The sequence below is a fragment of the Lutjanus erythropterus genome, chromosome 11 (genome assembly GCF_056507025.1).
Source record: "Lutjanus erythropterus isolate fLutEry1 chromosome 11, fLutEry1.hap2, whole genome shotgun sequence".
In the NCBI taxonomy this organism is placed as follows: Eukaryota; Metazoa; Chordata; class Actinopteri; order Lutjaniformes; family Lutjanidae; genus Lutjanus; species Lutjanus erythropterus.
In genome coordinates this window covers 1245983-1262658 of record NC_139327.1, presented here as the reverse complement: position 1 = coordinate 1262658, position 16676 = coordinate 1245983, and the positions used below count along the sequence as shown (strand labels likewise).

Below are 16676 nucleotides of genomic sequence, written 5' to 3'. Positions count from 1 at the left end.
GTTTTGAGAGATGCCAAGCCTGGCAGAAACTACAGTTAGATTGCCAAATTGTCCCTGCATTCTGCCATCTGCTCTGTTTGGTTTCTTTCCAAAAAATCTCAAAGCATTTGCTACATCTTAAGCAAAATCTGACAAAAAACAGTTAAACTGTCTATATTCTGCTTTTCAGATTTTTCCCAATGTGAGCTCTTACTGTGTTAAATAGCTTTTTTGCATTTCAAAGTTCTGCAAAGTCCATGTCAAAAGGAGTTACTCACTACTACAAAAAACACTCCTCCTGGATTGCCAGACACTCCTCCCACCCTGGTTTTGTTACTTGTTGACATGACTAGGTAAAACATTTTTATTAGTACACCCAGTTTGGAAAAAGCCTCAACAGGCTTGGGGCCTTAAAGGTCCCATATTATGCAAAATGCACTTTTTCATGGTTTTCCAGTGAAAATATGTGTCCCCGGCCTGCCTTACAGACTCCCCCTCTTGCTTGCTCCACCTTTCAGTGAATGTGTGCCAAAATGCTCCATTTAGATTTGGCTCTCCATGTGACATCAAATGGGGAGAAGCGCCTCCTCCAGGCAGCTGACACTCCCTGTGCTGGCTGTCTGTGCCACTCACTGAATCCCTGTGAGTCTGCCTTGCAGTCACCTTTTTTTCCTCACTAATGCTGCTCCAGCAAACAAATGAAGATGTAGAAGGTTCGAGCAAAGCACACCAACTGCTCTGTTGTTGGCTGCAGGAACGAGCACAAAGGTCTTCATGTGTTTTCCTCATCTGACCCAGAGAAGACCCAGTGGATTTATTTTATTTTTAAATGAAATGTCTCCACAACACTCGGTAAAGTGTTGTGTGTTTGTGGGTGTGCGCTAACCGTTTTACTTAGAACTGCTTCTTCAACAAGAGCCAGTACAATACAGGATTCACTTCAAAACAGTACCGTCTGTGACCCAGCTCTGGACATGGGAGCGGTAAGTTTTATCATCTTTATGCTGCTTTATTGTGTATTTAGCTGTTCGATCCTGCCATTAGCATCGTGGCTAATATGAGTAGCATCTACTGTGTGCTCCATACACTGCAGTATAATATTGAGGGAGAGTCAAGATAATGTGTGTGAACGTTAAGCCTCATATGAAGCCAGTTAACTAAACAGGGCCGCGTTTCCCAGGTTCGATGTATCTTAGGTCTCTAAGATATACCTTAGCAAAGGAACTTATTTTCCTACGAGTGTTTCCCAAACTGTCCCTTAGCACGTGCTCTAACGAGGAGCTGTTAAGGTACATCATAAGTTGGAGCGCATTGATTGATCACTTATAAAGGTAAATAAATGATGTTCTAATATTACAAGCCTTGCCACAATAATTTTACCTCCATCAAATATTATATCATAAATGCTCTGCCTCCCAGAGATCATCTGCTAAACTATTTGAAACCTAGTCCACACATACACAGGTCTTTTTTAGAAACAGTGTTTTAAAACCAAATCTCCGTCCAGACGAGTGTTTTGGCTCTGTTTCATGCAAAATCCCCGTCCTACTTATGCTCTACATCATGTTGTCCTCTCTCTATATATATATGGTAAAACTGATAATGGTGGGCTTGTTGTGGGGAGAAATGAGGTTGCTTGTGTAGTATAAACATTTTGAAGTTGTAGTAAAACCATGCCGCTTTTCATTGTTAAAATGAAGGGAAACACTTGATATGTGATTACATCTTTGCAACTCATTTATTTAAAACTTAACTTTAGAGATTGGGAACAAAGGGGTATGGGGGGTCTCTTGAGCGCGCTTCTACAGTCTCCCAGAGACAAAGCTGAGCTGCAGAAGCGCACCAGGTGCGCTCAAGAGATTCACTCATGTCCATATAAGGAAAGGTCCGTCACACAGCAAGTTTTGCCTATCTTGGCCACCCTACATTTTATTGGCTAATTGTTTTAAAAATGAATTTGGGTGCCACACTTTATGATAGTGGGCTTATTGTGGGGAGAAATAAAGGGCAATTGTGATGCTTTGGTGACTGTGGGACATGGACCGTTTGCATATGAAAAGTGGAGGAGAAAAAAATCAGGAATTTCAGGCAAAAATATTTATGATGTTTTGTCGTTTGAAAACCGGCATTGTACAGTGCTGCACGATGTTCGGGCGGGGGGTTGACACCATCATCGTATGCGTCGTCATCTTCTCCTTCATTCTCCTCCGGAGGAAGACATGCTCGCGCACACACACAGCAATGTTGTGTGACAACAATGACAGCAGATAGCTTCGGAGCGGGTAGCCACTAACCCTGAGGAAAAAACCTCTGCCGAATGCTCCTCTGGCAGCATCTTGTCCCACAGCCGAGTCGGCCCAGATTTAACTGTTGTGCGTGCTGCCGGGCCACTTGGCAACAACATCCCCAAAGAGCCCTCTGTGGTCCATCACCACTTGGGTGTTGATGGCGGAGCATCCCTTACGCAGGATGAAAATATGAAGGCCTGGTCGTACATGGATGGGTTGGACACGGGGATAAGGGTCCCATCCACCAGTCCAATAACCTGGGGAATGCCAGCCAGAACGTGGAAGCTCTGGTGTGCCTCTATGATGTCCTCTCTCCTCGCAGGCATCTTGATGTCCCCTTGTGCGTGACGCACAGGGACCTTGGTCACAGCCTCAACACTCCATGAAACTGATGCCTTGCTCAGCCTGAATCCGTCTCCCACCACCTCCAAGAAGCTACCCACTGCGTAAAAACGCAAAGCTGCCAGAAGCTGTACCTCTGGGCTGAGAGCGAAGTTGCACTTGGTAGCTCTAAATGTACGGGGGCACAAGTGCAAGCAGATTCAGGATCTCCTCACGTAGCAGCCGGTAATTGGGACAGGATTGCACTGTCTGAGAGGACATCAAGCGGACTGAAGTTTGTCCTTATAAAATGATTGACATGAACCAAATGGCCACGTGGACGGCGATGCCTTGCCTGGCATTGTAACAATGACCAAGTCACACACATAGCAACTGTTATAAATGTATTAGGCCAATAGCAGTGTATGATTGCATATATCATCTCAATAGCATTTGAAAGACCTTTGGTGTTGTTACAGTTGCAGTGTACTAATTATGATGAGACAAGGGACAAGAATAAATGACTGGCAGCAGGTGTGTTACTCATATACAGAATTATTCTATTAAGATAATAACAGAATGCTGTGCAGGTAAATGAAATTGTGGTTACTTTGAACTTGTGAATATGTGTACAGTTTATTATTTACATCTTTGATTTTCTCTGTACTGCTGTACTTCCAGACTCTACCAGACTGCCATGTATGACATTTCGTAAGTGTTACATTCTTTTATTTGTCACTAAAATTAAGTCATGTACATGCTGTATTTACTGTTTCACTGTAACAGTTAGTAAAAGTTGTTGTAAAACAAAACAAAAAAAAGAAAAATAATAAATTATATAAATACACACATGAACATAATGCACAGGAAAAAATTTTAAAAGTCTATACAAAACCTTTGTGTAATATTGCATAGGGTATGTGGCTGACTTGATGGATGCGCACCAGACATGGATGAAGATCCCCATTCCAGAGGACCTGAGTCCACAGTATGAGGAGCCAGACAAGGAGAAGGTCATCGCCACCTGTGTGTCCTGGTTCAACTAAGGGGAGGTCTGAATCCAACATAGAGGCCCTGGGCGTCAGGAAACGTGGTGCAAATCTGAAGAACCAGACAGGCGTTGATGAGGAGTGATGAGGAAAACCCAGCATCAGTTCACAACGCTCTGATAGGCTGATGCCTGTAACGAATGAAGCAAGTGGAGAAGATGTCCAGTTAACAGTTTAGCCTCACAAACATCAATCTTTGGTTCTTTGGTGTGTTGAACTTTTTTTGATATAGATTACATGAATGATGTATGTATATATATATATGATTCAATAAATGCTTCACGGTATGTGTAAAAAAAGTGTGAATTCATGTTTAATATGCACAGTATCTGCTTATTTCGGGATGTTGTGTTATTCCATTCATGGTGTTTTGTGAACATTGTAATGTTATGCCCACTGAAGTGATGTAAAGCAAACTGCAAAGAACCTTACATATTAATCTTCATTAATACAAATATTACAATATATTGTGAAAATCTTTTCTGTCAGTATTGTGAAATAAACCCTGACAGGGTGATGCAGGACCCTGACACACTTATTTTACAATACTGACCTGCTCACTGTACATTATCCTACTTAATATACAATAACTTACCATAATTTGACACAAAATATAGATTTTAAAATAATTTTACAGCTCATCCTGAGTCTACTCTAAGATCTGTTGTGCACATCCAAAAAACCCAAAAAAAAACCCAAAATATAAACCCTCTGAAACTCAAACCTGAAAGACATTAGACAAGCTGTGGTGGATGAGCAAGAAGTTTTACCAAATTTCAAATACATAATGTTGGAACTTTGGAACAGGTAAATTATTGCATGTTATGTGAAGATGGAGGACAGTGTAGTTTACAGATCACTGCACAGCCTCGACTTCTGAAAACTGATCATAAAAATAATAATAAATGATGATACTGACAAATTTTATGTATACCAAAACAAGGTCAGTATTATGTTAAAAAACCTGGCTACATAAAGGATGCTGTTTGATAAGCATCTCTGCAGAGAATATTGCAAAACAAGAAAATAATTTATTGTCAGGAATCATCAAAATGTTAGTAATTGGGATACATAAAACTTGTAGAGGTCCTTTGTCCACACAGTATTAACGTGTCTTACTGGAGGCATGACGGTTAACTATATTCACAAATTATGATGTCACTTATTCACCAAAATTTCCCTCGATAATGAACTAGCTACCAAGGTACATGCTGTACCAACACACACATCGACTACCTGTAAAGTACCAAGAGACACAGAATTGTTGACTTACCATTCAGACACGTCCTGCAACATCCACAGTGTTTGAACTTCTGCAGGAGCCTCTCCGTCTGGATCACATTCTGGATCACAATTGGACGTTTGAATTTCAGCGCATCTGATACAAATCATGTTTGTGTTAGCGTTCAGCTTAAACATAGCAGAATGGACCCGGTTGATTCCAGTCACGCCCACCTTCCGAGAGGGGTGCAACTAGTAACAGCTCATTTACATTAAGGCTACAGGCACAGAAACAGCTTGTTTTGAGAGAGGCTGAAATAAATAATAAAGGCATGCTGAAGTGCATGATCTGAGTGGTGTTTTAAGAAAGAAACTAAACAAAAGCATGTTTTAAGGACTTCTGAGACATATAAAAACATGTCAGAAAGGGGCATAATTTGGGACCTTCAAAGGGACAGGAGCTAAAACGGAGGGTGAAAGGGGTGCTACAGCTGTGACCGGTAAGAAAAAACAATGTCCACCCATTCATCCATCTTCAAGGGCTTATCCGTTGGGTCACAGTTCTAGCAGGGGACCTTAGACTTCCCTTTTCCACATTAACCAGCTCTGACTGGTTAATGTGGCCAGGCATTCTCAGGCCAGTGTTTTGATATAATCCCTCCACCTAGTCCTCAGTCTGCCCTGTGGCCTCCTCCCAGCTGTGCCTGAACCACCTCAACTGGCTCCTTACTACTCAAAGGAACAGTGGTTCTAGTCCAAGTCCCCAAAGGATGACAGAGCTTCTCACCATATGAAAATGTGTTTTTTGAATATGAAAGCAGGGTGTCTCCCCCAGCAAAATTGTTAGCCCTTGTGTCTTTCAAGGGGGGCTGGTGTCTAAGTGTCTTTTTTGATAAGGGCCCGGCACGGGCCAGTGACAGACTGATGGCACTATCAAGGTAGGACCCTATAGTTTCTGTGATAACATAATCACAGCCTCAAGTAATTTATTCAAGACACATTATAAAAAAATTACAAAGAATCTTACAATGCACTGTTTACAGGAATGCTGTGTATTAACAACAAATTATATTTTGCTAACTTATCAAGTTATCATATGTGTAATTCATGGCACAATGCAAACATGATGAAAAACAATTATTTGTCTCTCACCGCTGACTACCATACATATTTTTTTTTCCAAAATGGGGTTCCAAGGGGGGCACTGGGCGAGGAGGGACTTTGCCTCCTGAAAGTGCATTCATGTTTTAACCAACAGATGTAGATGGTGAGCTTTCCAACCATTATATGTTTCCCACCAAGCCTCCCCACTGTGACTGTTATTTTAACAAACACTGAATTGTAAGTGCACTTAATAAAAGGTGGTAATTAGTTATATGTGCTGTATTTATTGTAATTATCCATCCATCCATTATCTTCCGCTTATCCGGGGCTGGGTCGTGGGGGCAGCAGTCTGAGCAGGGACACCCAGACTTCCCTCTCCCTGGACACTTCCTCCAGGTGTTCCAGAGGGACCCCAAGGCGATCCCAGGCCAGCCGAGCAACATAGTCACTCCAGCGTGTCCTGGGTCTTCCCCGGGGCCTCCTACCAGTGGGGCATGCCTGGAACACCTCCCCAGGGAGGTGCCCAGGAGGCATCCGATATAGATGCCCAAGCCACCTCAGCTGACTCCTCTCGACGTGGAGGAGCAGCAGCTCTACTCCGAGCTCCTCCCGGGTGACAGAGCTCCTCACCCTATCTCTAAGGGAGCGCCCCGCCACCCTGCGGAGGAAACTCATTTCAGCCGCTTGTATCCGAGATCTTGTTCTTTCGGTCATGACCCAAAGTTCATGACCATAGGTGAGGGTAGGAACGTAGATTGACTGGAAAATCGAGAGCTTCGCCTTTCGGCTGAACTTCTTCTTTCCCACGACAGACCGGCGCAACGACCGCATTACTGCTGCCGCCACACCAATCCGTCTGTCAATCTCGCGTTCCATCCTCCCCTCACTCGTAAACAAGACCCCAAGATACTTGAACTTCTCCACTTGAGGCAGTGACTCTTCTCCGACCTGGAGGGAACAAGCCACCTTTTTCCAGTCGAGAACCATGGCCTCGGACTTGGAGGTGCTGATTCTCATCCCAGCCGCTTCGCACTCAGCTGCAAACCGCCCCAGTACATGCTGAAGGTCCTGGTTTGAAGGACCAAATTGGACAACATCATCTGCAAAAAGCAAAGATGAAATCCTGTGGTCCCCGAACCGGACTCCCTCTGGCCCCTGGCTGCGCCTAGAAATTCTGTCCATAAAAATAATGAACAGAACCGGTGACAAAGGGCAGCCCTGCCTGAGTCCAACATGCACTGGGAACAGGTCTGACTTACTGCCGGCAATGCGAACCAAGCTCCTGCTCCGGTCATACAGAGACCGTATGGCCCTTAGCAGAGGGCCCCGAACTCCATACTCCCGAAGCACCTCCCACAGAATGCCACGAGGGACACGGTCAAATGCCTTCTCCAAGTCCACAAAACACATGTGGACTGGTTGGGCAAACTCCCATGAACCCTCAAGCACCCTGCGGAGGGTATAGAGCTGGTCCAGTGTTCCTCCTGGATCCGAGGTTCGACTATCGGCCGAATTCTCCTCTCCAGTACCCTGGAATAGACTTTACCAGGGAGGCTGAGGAGTGTGATTCCCCTATAGTTGGAGCACACCCTCCGGTTCCTCTTCTTAAATAGAGGGACCACCACCCCCGTCTGCCAGTCCAGAGGCACTGTCCCCAACTGCCACGCGACGTTGCAGAGGCGTGTCAACCAAGACAGCCCTACAACATCCAAAAACTTGAGGCACTCAGGGCGGATCTCATCCACCCCCGGTGCCTTGCCACTGAGGAGCTTCCGAACTACCTCAGTGACTTCAGCTTGGGTGATGAATGAGTCAACCTCTGGGTCCCCAGCCTCTGCTTCCTCTACGGAAGGTGTGTCAGTGGGATTGAGGAGATCCTCGAAGTATTCCTTCCACCGTCCAACAATATCCCCAGTCGAAGTCAACAGCTCCCCACCACCACTGTAAACAGTGTTGGCAGGGTACTGCTTCTCCCTTCTGAGGCGCCGGATGGTTTGGCAGAATCTCCTCGAGGCCGACCGATAGTCCTCCTCCATGGCCTCCCCGAACTTTTTCCATGCCCGAGTTTTTGCCTCCACAACCACCCCGGCCGCAGCGTGCTTGGCCTGCCGGTACCCGTCGGCTGCCTCAGGAGTCCCACGAACCAACCAAGCTCAATGAGACTCCTTCTTCAGCCTGACGGCATCCCTTACCTCCGGTGTCCACTACTGGGTTCGGGGATTTCCGCCGCGACAGGCACCGGAGACCTTATGGCCACAGCTCCGAATGGCCGCGTCAACAATGGAGGCAGAGAACATGGTCCATTCGGACTCGATGTCTCCAGCCTCCCTCAGGATCTGGTCAAAGCTCTCCCGGAGGTGAGAGTTGAAGACCTCTCTGACAGATGGTTCCACCAGACGTTCCCAACAGACCTTCACAGTACGTTTGGGCCTGCCAAGTCTGTCCAGCTTCCTCCCCTGCCAGCGGATCCAACTCACCACCATGTGGTGATCATTCGACAGCTCAGCACCTCTCTTCACCCGAGTGTCCAAGACACACGGCCGGAGGTCAGTTGACACGACCACAAAGTCGATCATTGACCTCCGACCTAGGGCGTCCCTGTGCCACGTGCACCGATGGACACCCTTATGCTTGAACATGGTGTTCGTTATGGACAAACTGTGACTAGCACAGAAGTCCAATAACAGAACACCATTCGGGTTCAGATCGGGGGGGCCATTCCTCCCAATCACGCCCCTCCAGGTAACACTGTCGCCACCTACGTGAGCGTTGAAGTCCCCCAGCAGAACGATGGAGTCCCCAGTTGGAGCACTTTCAAGCACCCCTCCCAAGGTCTCCAAGAAGGGCGGGTACTCTGCACTGCCGTTCGGCCCATAGGCCGAAACAAGAGTGAGGCGCCTATCTCCGACCCGAAGGCGCAGGGCGGCGACCCTCTCGTTCACCGGGGAAAACTCCAACACATGGTGGGTGAGCTGGGGGGCTATAAGCAAGCCCACACCAGTCCGCCACCTCTCACCATGGGCAACTCCAGAGTAGAAAAGAGTCCAGACTCTCTCAAGGAGTTGGGTTCCAGAGCCCCGACTGTGCGTGGAGGTGAGCCCGACTATCTCAAGCCGGTACCGCTCAACCTCCCGCACTAGCTCAGGCTCCTTCCCCTCCAGCGAGGTGACATTCCATGTCCCCACTCTGAGATTCCATGTCCTGGGATTGGGTCGTCGGGGCCCCCACCCACGACTGCCACCCAAATCGCAATGTATCGGCCCCTTCTGAACCCTCCCACGGGTGATGGGCCTACAGGAGGGCGGGCCCACGTCGCTCCTTCGGGCTGGGCCCGGCCACCAGGTGCTCACCTGCGAGCCCCAACCCCAGGCCTGGCTCCAGGGTGGGGCCCCGGTGACGCCAATCCGGGCGACGTAACTGACCCTGGTGTCGAACTTTCCATAGGGGGCTTTGGAACCGCTCTTAGTCTGACCCATCACCTAGAACCTGTTTGCCTTGGGAGACCCTACCTGGGGCAAAGCCCCCGACAACATAGCTCCTAAGATCATTTAGGTTCTCAAACCCCTCCACCACGATAAGGTGGCGGTTCAAGGAGGGGTATTGTAATTATATACATAGAAATATACACTTACAGAATAAGTATCACATGCAACCCCACTTCAAATAATCCAAACTATCACTTTAATATCTGTCTCCATCTGCAGTTCCAATAAGTAAGGTGGTATGAAAATGAAAATGTATCAACACTGCAGAAAAGTACTTATTCTGTAAGTATACATAGAAATATACACTTACAGAATAAGTACTTTTCTGCAGTGTTGATACATTTTCATTTTCATACCACCTGTACTGTACAATTTTAAATCAAAAGATGAATCTAAAAGAACAACACTGACAGTAATGACACCTGCAATATAAATTGTAATTTGCACAAACAGTTTTGGTCATCCCTGTCAATCTTGACAATACAAGGAGAAATGCTGTCTTACCATCATAACCTTGCAGTTTTTAGTGTACAAACAAACATTTCAACAGCTTATTCTGTCTTCATCAGAGTTGACTTTGATTAAAGACAGAAGAAACTGGTGAGATGTTTTTCTGTTTGAACTGAGAGCTAAAAGCTGTGAGTTCATCATTCCATGGTCCAGCCTGAGAATCACCTTGAATCAGCTATTTATTACATGACATTTGTAGTTTATATGTTGCTATTCAGCTGGGACAGGCTCCAGTCCCCCGTGACCCTTCTAGGATAAGTTACAGACAATGAATGAATGAATGAATGTTGATATTCATAGGCTATTATTTATATTATTTAAACTAAAACTGGTTGAATTTTATTCTCATTTTTGTCTTTTACTGGTATCGAATTAGGTATTGGGAATTGAGGAAATTTACTAGTAGTACAAGGTATTGTGAACATTTCGCGGGGTGTGGGGTCTGTATTGGGATATGAATGTAAATTAGTATCTTTCAGTCCAAATGGCCTTACAAGGCAAACTATAAATTTAATACATAGGTGTGAGACCAAATATACATATTACAGGAAACTATAATTAGCATATTTTGAATGCCTTCATATTTTATACATTGATTCATTCATTGTCCATAACCACCTTGCATATGCACATATGCCTTCATATACCCCATAGTGTTTGCATGTCCTCAGAGCACGAGCTGAGACAGAGCTCATCTAACCCTGCATTGCTTTGTCACACTCATTCAGGTCAAATACTGGTCTAGACTGGAGTCTGTAGAGAACTGTCTATTAGAGAACACTAGAATTTTGCTTCTTCTCTTTGCTCTGTTTTCAGGCTTTATTAATTTGTGAGACTTTGCCCAGTCACATGTTGGTAAGATATGCGATTATTGAGTCTGATTCTCAAAACATCAATATTTCACGGACTTGGGATGAGACTCCAACGTCAACCTCCTGCATGCCAGCAATTCAAAGTCTAGATAATATGACGACCTGGGAATCAAATATCTTTCTGCTGACTCCATTACTGCACATGTAACAGTGTATAACCACAGCCACTGGTAACTTTAAAATCATGACCAAGTCCCATTTACTGCTTTTTTCCTTCATCCTCTAATGATATCCCCCATCTCTCAGACCTTCCCATTGTCAACCTGACCGTGGAGCCGCAGCCTGTTCTGGAGGGAAACCTGGTCAGATTCCACTGCGCTGCCAAAGCCAACCCACCTGTTATCTACTACAGGTGAGCGTCAAATTCACTTCTGCTGTCTCTCTTCTCAGACACACTCTGCCTTTGTTTCATTGGTTCACAATTACTGACTTTTCTTATAAAATCAAAGTGGGAAAATATCCTAAATATCCTAATTATCCTAAAGCTGGGAGCTCACAAACAATAATCACATGAATAAATAGTTTGGGGAGGAAAGAAGGAAAACCAAACCATGGTGTCATGTTATTTTATGCTAGTGGGGTACAGGAGCTCTTACAACATAACTTTATTCAATCCTGTTGTTTCTACAGTCAAAATGAAAAAGATTACAACAAACCACAGCACAAATTACAACAATAATATACATTTAGTTGCCAGTTTATGAATTAATTCAGTCTAATGCAAGAGCTATGCAACAAAGCCTGCTTTCAAGAAAGCTAAAGGTTTTTGGAGAGGTGTTAATTCAGGCTGTTTGTGTTGCTGTATTGTATTTCTAATATTCAAGTCTACCCTCACTGACACAAATAGTATTGACAGAATGTTGTTCATCTGGGAAGCTGTGCCTTTACTAGCTCCTATATGTATCCCAGTGCACCACACCTGACAGACAGCCTATATATGACCATGATTAGTTTTTGCAACATTAACTTCATACCAAAACATGACAATGTCCCGGCCACCACAGCTTACCCAAAACCAAAAATGTTCATGTCTGAAGAGTTTCTGTGTTTGCTTTGGGTTAGAGATGATCAGTGTTGGGCAAGTTACTGAAAATTAGTAACTAGTTAGTTACTAGTTACTTCTCTCAAAAAGTAACTGAATTACTGCATTATAAAAGTAATTAGTTACTGCGAAAATTAACAGGTGTTCAGCAGGTGTGCTGCCCCCGCCCTAAAACACTGGGAAAACTTTCTGGAGTTGGTTGGTTATATATATGTTTGAAGTGGAAGTAAGTTCAGTTGTGGCTCCTCTTTATCACATAAGCTGCACATGTTCTTCATCTCTCTTTCCTGCCTCCACTTCTTCTATTCTCAAATCCCAGATTGACTGAAAGAGGTCAATCCAGAGGGAAAGAAATGATTGGAGGCTGACAGTGACTCATCAGTCTACTGCTCTTTATCAGGCTATCTATTAATTGTTGTTCATGCGTTGTGCACTCAGACAGGATTCAGGCAAAGGTATTTTTAATCTCAAATTTGCAGCTTCGTGACTTTGAAAAAGGGTGGTGTATTTTAATCTACACAATGTTGGATATTAGATCATTCACCTTGATGATACGTATCCTGTGGTATCTTTGTGTGTCTGCCAGCCTCTGTGTGTATACATTTGTGGGTCATGCATTATTGCCATTTCTGTGCTATCTGTGCATGTTTATTTGCCCAGACTTGGGTGTGTGGGATGAAACAACAGTAGGCCAAGAGCAGTATCCTGTCAGCAGACAGATAGATACAAGACAAGAGGGAGGGGTAACCATAACAGTTTATCTCAATAACCCAACACAGACATCCACACCTCTGGCTGGTTGGCAGGCTCATGGGATGAATCTGGAGGCAGTCTCATTATTGCCTGTTTGTTTTTCAAAACACTGCAAGGAGGTGAAAAGAAATGAAGTACTGGATGGAGGAGGAGAAAGTAGAACAGAGGATGAATGTAAAGGAGGGTGAGGGAAAGGGAAGAAGGAGCCAGAGATGACTTGAATTGAATTGTAAAGGATGGGAGACAGAAAGGAAGGACAGAAGAGAATCATAAAAGGAAATGACTTTTTTCACAAATCAAGTGCCTCTATGGGGAGCTATGACACTGCTGTCAACTGCTTCTGCTGCCATGGCTGCCATTGAGGGCTTTTTATTTTGAAGCAAAGTTGTCATCTCTGGTTTCTTCATTTGTCACTTTTTCAATGTCTAATGAGAGACTTGATTGTGCTGGTTAAGCTTTGCCTGTCATCCATTTGATGTGAACACAAGGATGCAAAGTTGCTCTGTCTCTTTATGAACAAAAAACAGTTTGACTGTTTTGGCACTGAAATCCCCTGTTTGGTATAATTATCTCGGTAACACTTTCTATGTAATTTCTATTGTGATTTCTAGGGTGGATTGGAAATACCTTTGGGTGGTTTTGGAGGAATCTGTATGTGATAGAAATTTCATATATTAATGGTTAAAACACTTTAAACTAATCATTGTGCAGTAGTACAAACAAGTAATATTCTGTCAAAATCAGGCATGTCCAAACTATTCCACAAAGGGCCATGTGGCCATGGTTTTTCATTCCTACCAAGCTTGCGCATGCCAGGCTCAACTCATTTAATCAACTGATTTAAGTCTTCAAACAGCTTATTAGTTGAGTCAGTCAACTTAACTTGCATTTGAATCACTCTAAATCTTCTGGAGGTCTGGTGGTACCTGATTTTGAATTACATTGGTATAGTCAAAGACGAAGCTACTGACAATTTGGTATGACAAGGAAGCAGCTACTTTGGCATCAGATAGACGTTCTGTTCTGTTGAGTGAAATTTAGATGAGCACATAGAATGTTTGGCCCAATCATAGGTAATCTTATGCAGCTTGGTCCACTGTTCAGAAGTATATGGGGTATCATGTCAAACTCACACTGTGACAGTTCTACAGTTTGGTATAACTACAATCTACTAGAGAAGTCTTGTCCACATTCCAACAATAACTTGGCCTCTGGGGGTGTCCACAGTCTTCAAGATACACAAATGTGTTTTCTGTCTCTTTCTTTGCAAGGCTATGGTGATATGTATTTAGTTTGTGTTAAAGGTTGTGTTCATTAAAAGACACTGAGCTGGAGTGCTGGAACTGGAGTTCCTGGCTCTAAAGTGGGCTGCCTGTGAAAAATTTAGAGACTACCTGATTGGCTCCTCTTGCACTGTGTACACAGACAACAATCCACTGACTTATGTGTTGTCAACAGCCAAACTCAATGCTACTGGATGTCGGTGGGTAGCCAAGCTGGCAGATTTTCACATCACTATCAAGTATCGTCCAGGCAGAGAGAACACTGATGCCGACAGCCTTTCCAGAATGCCTGTTGATATTGAGACTATGATGGAGGAGTGTACAGAAGAGCTATCATCCCGATCAGTGCAAGCCACAGTACAGTCTGTTGAGACACAGGAGTCCAATATCACCTGGTCTATGGCCCTGTCAGCCCAGTTTGCCGTGACAACTGAATCAGAGCATCAGCCCATCCCTCCTAAAGAGATCTGTTGGGCCCAAAGAGAGGATCTGTGTATGGGTCCTGTGATTAAGTGTTAAACGGCTGTTACGTGAGTGGGAGAGATTGACATTGGACGAGGATAGAATTATGCATCACAAAACAGTGGTAAGAACACAACTTGTCCTCCCTGAAAAATATAAGAGCACAGTACTAAAAGCATTACACAACGATATGGGACATCAAGTGTGGAGTGGAAAGAACAGCCTCACTGGTGAGAGATCGATTCTTCTGGCCGCATATGCAGAGGGAGATTGAGCAGTATGTTTCCTCGAGCTGCTCCTGCCTAAAGAGTAAGAAACCCAGCAGAGAAACCAGAGCACCACTCACCAGCATTGTCACTATTCAACCTTTTGAGCTGGTGTCTGTTGATTTCCTCCATGTACCCTCCAGATGCTACATATTAGTCATAATCGACCACACGATTTGCGCAAGCCTATGCCACAACATCAAAATCAGGCAAGACAGTGGCTGACAAGATCTTTAATGACTACACCTTGAAGTTTGGATTTCCCTTGAGAATACATCATGACCAAGGGGGCGAATTTGAAAACCAGCTGTTTTCTCAGTTGGCAAAGAACTGTGGGATTGCAGGCTCAAGAACGACACCATAACACCCAGAAGGTCATGGTCAAGTTGAGCGCTTCAACAGAACGCTCCTGCAAATGTTGAAAACACTCACAGAGAGGGAGAAATCCAACTGGAAAGAGTCATTAAACAAGCTTACCTATGCATACAACTGTACAAGAAGTGAGGTTACAGGGTTTTCTCCCTTCTACCTCCTGTTTGGGAGAGCCCCATGACTTCCTGTTGACCTGCTGTTCCGGCTGACACCAGAGACTGGAACCCCAGACCACCAGCAGTACATGAAAAGATGGAAAATGCAGGAAAACATACAAGATTACCAGAGAGAATGCAAAGAGATCTGCGGAGAGGGGTAAACGGTAATATGACAAGAAAATCAGGAGCTCTGTGTTGGAAGGTGGCGACCACGTCCTTGTTAAGAACATGACTCCCAGGGGCGGAACAGGCAAGCTTCGTAGTCACTGGGAAGACTGTATCTACAAAGTGGTGCATCAGGTTAACAAGGACCTTGAAGTTGTGCCTGGGCAAGGGAAGGGGAGAGACAGCAGAATCTTGCACCGTAACCTCTTGCTTCCATGTAGCCACTTACCATTAGAGGTTCCACTCAGAGTCGCCAAACAGTCAAAAAAAAAGGAACAACAGGAAAGACAAAGATGAAAACAGTGCAGCACAACCTGAGAGCAGCAGTGATGATGAAGGAGACGGGTACTGTTACCTGCCAGTGCAACCTCTACCAGCAATGCAGCCTCAGGTGGCTGAAAACACAGACCTAACTGAAATGGAATATGTCAATGTTGTAATAAATTCTGAGTCCAGAGAGGAACCAGGGCCACAGAGGGACGAGGGTCAGAGTGAATCATATGTGCTGGATCAAGGAAGCATGCCAAATCAAGTGGAGACCAACTTTCCAGATGAGGTTGCTTTGGAGGACAGCATAATGACGCCCTCATCACCTGGTATAAGTGGAAATAACAACGATGCTGTGCAGACTCCAGGGAGGCCAAGGAGGGAGAGATGAGCACCGAGAGTCTTCACCTACGACGAACTGGGTAAACCAGTTTGTAACAGCATCGGATCATCTGCCCCTCAGACATTCTGGTACCAGCCTTTGCCATATGAACAGAGAACAGCAGAGACTCAATGGAGGGATACTACACTGTTCCTCCACCACCAACCAGTGCCCTTACATGCATACTGAACAACAACCACACATTCATAGGTTTCATGGACTGTTTCCTGAACAGCAAATACATATTCATACATTTCATGGACTGTTTCCTGAACAGCAAATATACCTTCATACATTTTATGGACTGTTCGCTGATCAATAAATATACATTCACACATTTCATGGACTGTATTGAGGAAACAGAAAATACTCGTTCACACATTTCACAGACTGTTTTGAAAATAGAGCATATTCACATCCTCGCTATTTTGTGGACTGGTTGAAGAATAGATAACACTTATATACGCACTTGATGGACATGAAGAATATTCATGCATACTTCGATTGTTTTCAAAAGTTGAAAATATGCATATGGATATTGGTGAAATGTTTGAGGTACCTAGCATGAGAAACGAAAAAAAGTTTGAACAGTTTAGGACACAGTATAGGCTACAGCATATTGTAATGTACTGTGTGGAAAGGATGGATGTTAACATAGAAATTCATTGGTCCTTAAAAGAAAAAAAAAATGTGTGTC

At 44.4% G+C, this 16676-nt stretch overlaps 1 protein-coding gene across 1 annotated transcript in view; it reads left to right on the top strand.

Moving 5' to 3' along the window:
- The window catches only part of LOC146318500 (kin of IRRE-like protein 3), a 462133-nt gene that overhangs the window by 361108 nt on the left and 84349 nt on the right, over nt 1-16676 (top strand). Inside the window, exon 6 of the mRNA XM_084730401.1 lies at nt 11076-11181. Within this exon, the coding sequence (XP_084586527.1) occupies nt 11076-11181 (106 nt within the window). The remainder of the gene's footprint in view (nt 1-11075; nt 11182-16676) is intronic.